The sequence below is a fragment of the Oncorhynchus gorbuscha genome, linkage group LG05 (genome assembly GCF_021184085.1).
Source record: "Oncorhynchus gorbuscha isolate QuinsamMale2020 ecotype Even-year linkage group LG05, OgorEven_v1.0, whole genome shotgun sequence".
NCBI classification, from domain to species: Eukaryota; Metazoa; Chordata; class Actinopteri; order Salmoniformes; family Salmonidae; genus Oncorhynchus; species Oncorhynchus gorbuscha.
The window spans coordinates 91,177,152-91,187,151 of NC_060177.1; the positions used below are offsets into that span (position 1 = coordinate 91,177,152).

Here is a 10,000-nt window from a genome sequence, read left to right on the forward strand (position 1 = left end):
CCCCCACTCTACTGCTACTCCTTCTCCCCCACTCTACTGCTATTCCTTCTCCCCCACTCTACTGCTATTCCTTCTCCCCCACTCTACTGCTATTCCTCCCCCCACTCTACTGCTATTCCTTCTCCCCCCACTCTACTGCTGTCCCCCCACTCTACTGCTGTCCCCCCCACTCTACTGCTGTCCCCCCACTCTACTGCTGTCCTCCCCCACTCTACTGCTAGTCCCCCTCACTCTACTGCTAGTCCCCCCCTCTGCTGCTAGTCCCCCCACTCTGCTGCTAGTCCCCCCACTCTGCTGCTAGTCCCCCCCACTCTGCTGCTAGTCCCCCCCCACTCTGCTGCTAGTCCCCCCCACTCTGCTATTTTCCCCCTCCCCACTCTGCTATCCCCCCCCACTCTACTGCCATTCCCCCCCAACTCTACTGCTAGTCCCCCCGACTCTACTGCTAGTCCCCCCACTCTACTGCAGCCCCCCTCTACTGCTAGCCCCCCACTCTACTGCTAGCCCCCCCACTCTACTGCAGCCCCCCTCTACTGCTAGTCCCCCTCCACTCCACTGCTAGTCCCCCCCACTCCACTGCTAGTCCCCCCACTCTACTGCCCTCTCCTATCCCCTCCCCCTCTACTAACCCCTCCCCCCTCTACTAACCCCCCCCCACTAACCCCTCCCCCTCCACTAACCCCCCCCCTCCACTAACCCCTCCCCCCCTCTACTAACCCCTCCACTAACCCCTCCCCCCTCCACTAACCCCTCCCCCTCACTAGTCCCCCCTCTACTAACCCCTCCCCCTCTACTAACCCCTGCTATCCCCTCCACCCTCCAGCAATGCTTCTCCTTACAGATATTCCACTCACTACGTTACCTTTAGTTAAATAGTAACACGTATCGTAGCACCCCGTATTAAATTGGCATATTCAACAGCATTTAAGAAATATATTATTACCTTTAACAGTGTTATCTTGTGAACAAGCCGTCAATGTTTTGTGATTGGTGTCGTAAAAATGTTGGCTAACGGGTTAGCAATTAGCATGTTTCACATTTCAGTGGAAATAGTACTACCATCAGATTTTGCATAAGCTGTTTAGCAAAAAAATGAATATGTCCTGTACTAAATCGGCAGTTATTGTCCACCTTACTATTTTGTTCAATTACAAGATATATCAGTTTAATTTTGTTCAAAAAAAGAGACCCCAACCTCGAATCCGAAGTGTTTCCTAGATAGTTGACAAGTTGTCTAATCTTCCAGTAAGAACAACAGGACCTGCCTGCTGTCAACTTCTCATTGCGAAGCCCGCGGCACCTTCCGGAAGACTCTTGAAAATGCTTTTTCTTCTACAAACAGCATTTTCAGTGTTGTAACCAAATAATGTTTCATTATTTTTTGTTTTACAGATTAAATCTTATGGTTTTGAAAAAGTAGATAATGGTTTAATACTAACATATAAATGAGTGAATAATTTAGATTAAAACATATGGATTACAATACACAGCCTGTCCCACAAAATGTGTCAAATAGATCTATCACTTTAATGAAAAATCACCAAAAACCTCATTTAAATTACAAATTGCAATGAAAATTGGTGGTCAGCTAGCTAGAAGGAGGTCTTTAGTCGCAAAAACGTACCACCAAGGTTTTAATTAGAAAAAAGGTAAAGAGCCCATTTTTAAACATAGGCTCTGGGCCTCTCTTAGTAGCTTGATAGAAAACCTGTTTGGATTTAGATCCCATTTCAGTCCAATGGAAGGGCTTTAAGAGAGGTTTAATTAATGGCTTAATATGTAATGGTTTTAACTGTGCAAACTGATGTATGTTATATAAATATGCTTGTTTAACTTTATCTGGGTCAGCCATTCCAAATAAGGTGAAATAATTTTCCTGGAGTCTGTAGAACCAGGAATACATATGTTAACTGTGATGTCACTAGAGAATTAATCAGAGAATCCAATTAACAGGTGTTTCCCTCTCCAAGGTTTCAAGATCACTCAACTATTCCGGGATATGCACACACCAAGCACATAGACTTCACCATTCATCCAATTTAAAACCACCTGTGTGTGTCTTACCTACCATGGCTGCATAGTGGGCTTGTGTGTGTGTGTGTGTGTGTGTGTGTGTGTGTGTGTGTGTGTGTGTGTGTGTGTGTGTGTGTGTGTGTGTGTGTGTGTGTGTGTGTGTGTGTGTGTGTGTGTGTGTGTGTGTGTGTGTGTGTGTCTCTTACCTACCATGGCTGCGTAGTGGGCTTGTGTGTGTGTGTGTGTCTTACCTACCATGGCTGCGTAGTGGGCTTGTGTGTGTGTGTGTGTGTGTGTGTGTGTGTGTGTGTGTGTGTGTGTGTGTGTGTGTGTGTGTGTGTGTGTGTGTGTGTGTGTGTGTGTGTGTGTGTGTGTGTGTGTGTGTGTGTGTGTGTGTGTGTGTGTGTGTGTGTGTCTTACCTACCATGGCTGCGTAGTGGGCTTGTGTGTGTGTGTGTCTCTTACCATTGCTACGTAGTGGGCCTGTGCCTGGGCCTGGGCCTGGGCCTGGGCCTGTGCCTGGGCCTGTTGATGATACATGGGCTGTATCATCATCTGCTGCTGAAGGGCCTGCTGGTACTGAGAGGACAGAGACAGACCATCTTAGATTACTATCGATTATTTACATTTACAGACCATCTCAGATTGCTATCGATTATTTACAGACCATCTCAGATTGCTATTGATTATTTACAGACCATCTCAGATTGCTATTGATTATTTACAGACCATTTCAGACTGCTATCGATGTAAACACTGTTTCCCATGCTTGTTCAATGAACCATAAACAATTAATGAACATGCACCTGTGGAACGGTCGTTAAGACACTAACAGCTTACAGATGGTAGGCAATTAAAGGTCACAGTTATGAAAACCTAGGACACTAAAGAAGCCTTTCTACTGACTCTGAAAAACACCCAAAGAAAGATGCCCAGGGTCCCTGCTCATCTGCGTGAACGTGCCTTAGACATGCTGCAAGGAGGCATGAGGACTGCAGATGTGGCCAGGGCAATAAATTGCAATGTCCGTATTGTGAGACGCCTAAAACAGCGCAACAGGGAGACATTATGGACAGCTGATCGTATGTGCAGTGGCAGAACACGTGTAACAACACCTGCACAGGATCGGTACATCCGAACATCACACCTGCGGGACAGGTACAGGATGGCAACAACAACTGCCCGAGTTACACCAGGAACGCACAATCCCTCCATCAGTGCTCAGACTGTCCGCAATAGGATGAGAAAGGATGGACTGAGGGCGTGTAGGCCTGTTGTAAGGCAGGTCCTCACCAGACATCACCGCCAACAACGTCACCTATGGGCACAAACCCACCGTCGCTGGACCAGACAGGACTGGCAAAAAGTGCTCTTCACTGACGAGTTGCGGTTTTGTCTCACCAGGGGTGATGGTCAGATTCTCGTTTATCGTCAAAGGAATGAGCGTTACACTGAGGCCTGTACTCTGGAGCGGGATCGATTTGGAGGGGAGGGTCCGTCATGGTCTGGGTCGGTGTGTCATAGCATCATCGGACTGAGCTTGTTGTCATTGCAGGCAATCTCAACGCTGAGCGTTACAGGGAAGACATCCTCCTCCCTCATGTCGTACCCTTCCTGACAGAACCCTCCAGCATGACAATGCCACCAGCCATACTGCTCACGCTGTGCGTGATTTCCTGCAAGACAGGAATGTCCGTGTTCTGCCATGGCCAGCGAAGAGCCCGGATCTCAATCCCATTGAGCACGTCTGGGACCTGTTGGATCGGAGGGTGAGGGCTTGGGCCATTCCCCCCAGAAATGTCCGGGAACTTGCAGGTGCCTTGGTGGAAGAGTGGGGTAACATGTCACAGCAAGAACTGGCAAATCTGGTGCAGACCATGAGGAGGAGATGCACTGCAGTACTTAATGCAGCTGGTGGCCACACCACATACTGACTGTTACTTTTGATTTTGACCCCCCCCCTTTGTTCAGGGACACATTATTCCATTTCTGTTAGTCACATGTCTGTGGAACTTGTTCAGTTTATGTCTCAGTTGTTGAATCTTGTTATGTTCATACAAATATTTACACATGTTAAGATTGCTGAAAATAAACACAGTTGACAGTGAGAGGACGTTTATTTTTTGCTGAGTTGACAACACTGATTTTGGTTTTGCTAAAGTGTGCCTCGCTTAATATCCCCCTGGTGTCAGACAGCGTGAGTGTTTATCAGTAGAACCTTAATATACCCCTGGTGTCAGATAACGTGAGGGTTTATCAGTAGAACCTTAATATACCCCTGGTGTCAGACAGCGTGAGTGTTTATCAGTAGAACCTTAATATACCCCAGGTGTCAGACAGCGTGAGGGTTTATCAGTAGAACCTTAATATACCCCTGGTGTCAGACAGCGTGAGTGTTTATCAGTAGAACCTTAATATACCCCTGGTGTCAGACAGCGTGAGGGTTTCTCAGTAGAACCTTAATATACCCCTGGTGTCAGACAACGTGAGGGTTTATCAGTAGAACCTTAATATACCCCTGGTGTCAGACAACGTGAGGGTTTCTCAGTAGAACCTTAATATCCCCCTGGTGTCAGACAGCGTGAGTGTTTATCAGTAGAACCTTAATATACCCCTGGTGTCAGACAGCGTGAGGGTTTCTCAGTAGAACCTTAATATCCCCCTGGTGTCAGACAGCGTGAATGTTTCTCAGCAGTACCTGAAGGTATTGGAACTGCTGTGGATGGACAGGGTGACTCAGCAGTACCTGAAGGTATTGGAGCTGCTGTGGATGGACAGGGTGACTCAGCAGTACCTGAAGGTATTGGAGCTGCTGTGGATGGACAGGGTGACTCAGCAGTACCTGAAGGTATTGGAGCTGCTGTGGATGGACAGGGTGACTCAGCAGTACCTGAAGGTATTGGAGCTGCTGTGGATGGACAGGGTGACTCAAGCAGTACCTGAAGGTATTGGAGCTGCTGTGGATGGACAGGGTGACTCAGTAGTACCTGAAGGTATTGGAGTTGCTGTGGATGGACAGGGTGTCTCAGTAGTACCTGAAGGTATTGGAGCTGCTGTGGATGGACAGGATGGAGATGTTGTTGCAGACGCAGGTCTCCAGGCTGCAGCTGTTGGAGGACCCTGTTGGCTGTCTGGGGCTGTGGAGCAACCGGCTGGCTGTTACCGGGTGTTGGAGCTGTGATTCAAGAGGAGATCGTTCGTTGTCTATTTAGTGAGAATGTGTCTTCTGCCTATGCAAACCCTCTCAGATAAACCCGTTGAGATGCACAGGGTCCGCCACGGAGCAGTGCCCCTTGGGGGATAGCCGCTCAGGGGGCACAATGGCAGATAAACAAACACAAGCACAGTATTTTTGCATTCTCACCTTTCCGCCCGTTGCTGACGGCTACAGAAGGCACAGCTGTAGGGGTGATGGGCGTGGCGGCTGTGGGCGTGGCGGCGGTGGGCGTGGCGGCGGTGGGCGTGGCGGCGGCGGGCACAGCTATAGGGGTGACAGCTGTGTTGGCTACAGGGATGGGTATCACATTACTGTTGGCAGCCTTGGGTCTCTGTCTCGGAGCGATGGAAGTTGCCGTCGGGCCCGCGGACTCTGTGATTCTGGAGTAGTAGGGGAACAACCAGGACAGTGGAAAAACGTCATTATTAACATGTATTTATACATTCTCATTGGCAGATAAAAAAACGTATTTTACAAAGAGACCCGACTCGTATTCTTTCATAAATATCCACAGCACAGTGAAGGGAGAACTTATTTGGTATTGCTTTTAATCTTAAATTAATTTATCTTATTAACACTTTGTTCTAGCTAGCTATGTGTGTAGGTAGCTATCAAGTAAACGCAATGTGACTGTACCTGGCTTTCGTCATGCTCTTCCTAGCAGCAACCTCGCTGGCTGTGAGTGGCTCAGGGAGTGACGTAGGGAGAGGGGAGCTCTGCAGAGGGGCCCAATACAACCGTCACTGTTGCTGGGTATATAGGACACCCAACTTCTCCAGACACGGATCTTCATTTAATACAAAACACATCTGTCACAATCAATGAACAGCGACTTACAAAGAGATTTGGCACTGGACACTCCTTCCCAGCTAACTTGAAGGCAAAGTAGGAGACTTGATAGATGTCTGGTCTCTTCTCATGGTCAGGCTCAAGCATATATCCTGGAGGAGACATGGGAGAGGGGACATATAGTTTAATATACTATATCCTGGAGAAGAGGGGACATATAGTTTAATGTATCCTGGAGAAGAGGGGACATATAGTTTAATATACTATATCCTGGAGAAGAGGGGACATATAGTTTAATATATCCTGGAGAAGAGGGGACATATAGTTTAATGTATCCTGGAGTAGAGGGGACATATAGTTTAATATACTATATCCTGGAGAAGAGGGGACATATAGTTTAATATATCCTGGAGTAGAGGGGACATATAGTTTAATGTATCCTGGAGTAGAGGGGACATATAGTTTAATATATCCTGGAGAAGAGGGGACATATAGTTTAATATATCCTGGAGAAGAGGGGACATATAGTTTAATATAGCCTGGAGAAGACATGGGAGAGGGGACATATAGTTTAATGTATCCTGGAGAAGAGGGGACATATAGTTTAATATATCCTGGAGAAGACATGGGAGAGGGGACATATTAGTTTAATGTATCCTGGAGAAGAGGGGACATATAGTTTAATATAGCCTGGAGAAGAGGGGACATATAGTTTAATATATCCTGGAGAAGACATGGGAGAGGGGACATATAGTTTAATGTATCCTGGAGTAGAGGGGACATATAGTTTAATATAGCCTGGAGAAGAGGGGACATATAGTTTAATATATCCTGGAGAAGAGGGGACATATAGTTTAATATAGCCTGGAGAAGAGGGGACATATAGTTTAATATAGCCTGGAGAAGAGGGGACATATAGTTTAATATAGCCTGGAGAAGAGGGGACATATAGTTTAATATAGCCTGGAGAAGAGGGGACATATAGTTTAATATATCCTGGAGAAGAGGGGACATATAGTTTAATATATCCAGGAGGAGAGGGGACATATAGTTTAATATAGCCTGGAGAAGAGGGGACATATAGTTTAATATACTATATCCTGGAGAAGAGGGGACATATAGTTTAATATACTATATCCTGGAGAAGAGGGGACATATAGTTTAATATAGCCTGGAGAAGAGGGGACATATAGTTTAATATATCCTGGAGAAGAGGGGACATATAGTTTAATATACTATATCCTGGAGAAGAGGGGACATATAGTTTAATATACTATATCCTGGAGAAGAGGGGACATATAGTTTAATATACTATATCCTGGAGAAGAGGGGACATATAGTTTAATATAGCCTGGAGAAGAGGGGACATATAGTTTAATATATCCTGGAGAAGAGGGGACATATAGTTTAATATACTATATCCTGGAGAAGAGGGGACATATAGTTTAATATAGCCTGGAGAAGAGGGGACATATAGTTTAATATATCCTGGAGAAGAGGGGACATATAGTTTAATATAGCCTGGAGAAGAGGGGACATATAGTTTAATATATCCTGGAGAAGAGGGGACATATAGTTTAATATAGCCTGGAGAAGAGGGGACATATAGTTTAATATAGCCTGGAGAAGAGGGGACATATAGTTTACTATAACCTGGAGAAGAGGGGACATATAGTTTAATGTATCCAGGAGAAGAGGGGACATATAGTTTAATATACTATATCCTGAAGAAGAGGGGACATATAGTTTAATATAATATATCCTGGAGAAGAGGGGACACATAGTTTAATGTATCCTGGAGTAGAGGGGACATATAGTTTAATATACTATATCCTGGAGAAGAGGGGACACATAGTTTAATATAATATATCCTGGAGAAGAGGGGACATATAGTTTAATATATCCTGGAGAAGAGGGGACATATAGTTTAATATATCCTGGAGAAGAGGGGACATATAGTTTAATATATCCTGGAGAAGAGGGGACATATAGTTTAATATATCCTGGAGAAGAGGGGACATATAGTTTAATATACTATATCCTGGAGAAGAGGGGACACATAGTTTAATATACTATATCCTGGAGAAGAGGGGACATATAGTTTAATATACTATATCCTGGAGAAGAGGGGACACATAGTTTAATATAATATATCCTGGAGAAGAGGGGACATATAGTTTAATATACTATATCCTGGAGTAGAGGGGACATATAGTTTAATATAATATATCCTGGAGAAGAGGGGACATATAGTTTAATATACTATATCCTGGAGAAGAGGGGACATATAGTTTAATATACTATATCCTGGAGAAGAGGGGACATATAGTTTAATATACTATATCCTGGAGAAGAGGGGACATATAGTTTAATATACTATATCCTGGAGTAGAGGGGACACATAGTTTAATATAATATATCCTGGAGAATAGGGGACATATAGTTTAATATACTATATCCTGGAGAAGAGGGGACATATAGTTTAATATACTATATCCTGGAGAAGAGGGGACATATAGTTTAATATACTATATCCTGGAGAAGAGGGGACATATAGTTTAATATACTATATCCTGGAGAAGAGGGGACATATAGTTTAATATACTATATCCTGGAGAAGAGGGGACATATAGTTTAATATAATATATCCTGGAGAAGAGGGGACATATAGTTTAATATATCCTGGAGTAGAGGGGACATATAGTTTAATATAGCCTGGAGAAGAGGGGACATATAGTTTAATATATCCTGGAGAAGAGGGGACATATAGTTTAATATATCCTGGAGAAGAGGGGACACATAGTTTAACACACATTACTTTATAGTATTGCAGACATATCAGAGAATCCCCACTTTCCTTAAGAGAAGGCATGCACACTTTACACAGGTTTAAAATATTAAATAAGTGAATTGAAACGTGTATGAAAATACTCATATTACCTCTCTATAATAAATGTTTCACCCTGGTACAATGCATTAAATGTCCATCTCACGTTTGACCACAAGGTGGCGCTATTGGATAATATTTGTATTGAAGGCCTACAGTGGGTGTGTAAACAATGAATGGTAGTTTGATTGGGCAAATTAATTGGAATGTTCAATGTTTACGCATCAGAAATATTCACATGACAATGTTCAATGTGGTTTAATTGTTATATGTATTGACAGCTTTGTGGTTGGTGTGTTGCTGAGGAACAAGGCAGATGGACTTACTGATTAAGCAGTGCAACTTGAAGGAGAATTTGGAATGGTCTGGAACCACAAAGGTTCCCTCACATATGGCGACTTGACTCTCCCCGAACGGGAGCGAGAAGAAACACAGCTTGTACAACAAGCAACCAAGAGCCTGAAACACAGAAACACAGCTTGTACAACAACCAACCAAGAGCCTGAAACAGAAGAAACACAGCTTGTACAACAACCAACCAAGAGCCTGAAACAGAAGAAACACAGCTTGTACAACAACCAACCAAGAGCCTGAAACAGAAGAAACACAGCTTGTACAACAACCAACCAAGAGCCTGAAACAGAAGAAACACAGCTTGTACAACAAGCAACCAAGAGCCTGAAACACAGAAACACAGCTTGTACAACAACCAACCAAGAGCCTGAAACAGAAGAAACACAGCTTGTACAACAACCAACCAAGAGCCTGAAACAGAAGAAACACAGCTTGTACAACAACCAACCAAGAGCCTGAAACACAGAAACACAGCTTGTACAACAACCAACCAAGAGCCTGAAACACAGCATGTACAACATGATATATGATATTAAACCATATTACAATACATGCCTATATGCAATATGTTGTTGTTATATGACTGCTGTTACCTCTGTCAGACAAATGAAGACAGTGTATTTCTCCATTCAGTTTCTCCACACCTATAATCCTCTCACCCACCCCAAACCCAGATTTGTCTGTCGGACTGCCAGATGGTGAAGTGTGATTCATCACTCCAGACAACGCGTTTCCACTAC

The 10,000-nt window shown here is 44.3% G+C and overlaps 1 protein-coding gene across 3 annotated transcripts in view; it reads right to left on the bottom strand.

Moving 5' to 3' along the window:
- Positions 1–10,000, bottom strand: part of LOC124036658 (BMP-2-inducible protein kinase-like) — a 97,717-nt gene that overhangs the window by 22,479 nt on the left and 65,238 nt on the right. For all 3 annotated transcript variants that reach the window (XM_046351479.1, XM_046351480.1, XM_046351481.1), the window contains 6 exons: positions 9,233–9,365; positions 6,068–6,171; positions 5,867–5,946; positions 5,378–5,610; positions 5,049–5,188; positions 2,479–2,592 (listed from right to left, as the gene is read on the bottom strand). In XM_046351479.1, the coding sequence (XP_046207435.1) occupies positions 2,479–2,592; positions 5,049–5,188; positions 5,378–5,610; positions 5,867–5,946; positions 6,068–6,171; positions 9,233–9,365 (804 nt within the window). The remainder of the gene's footprint in view (positions 1–2,478; positions 2,593–5,048; positions 5,189–5,377; positions 5,611–5,866; positions 5,947–6,067; positions 6,172–9,232; positions 9,366–10,000) is intronic.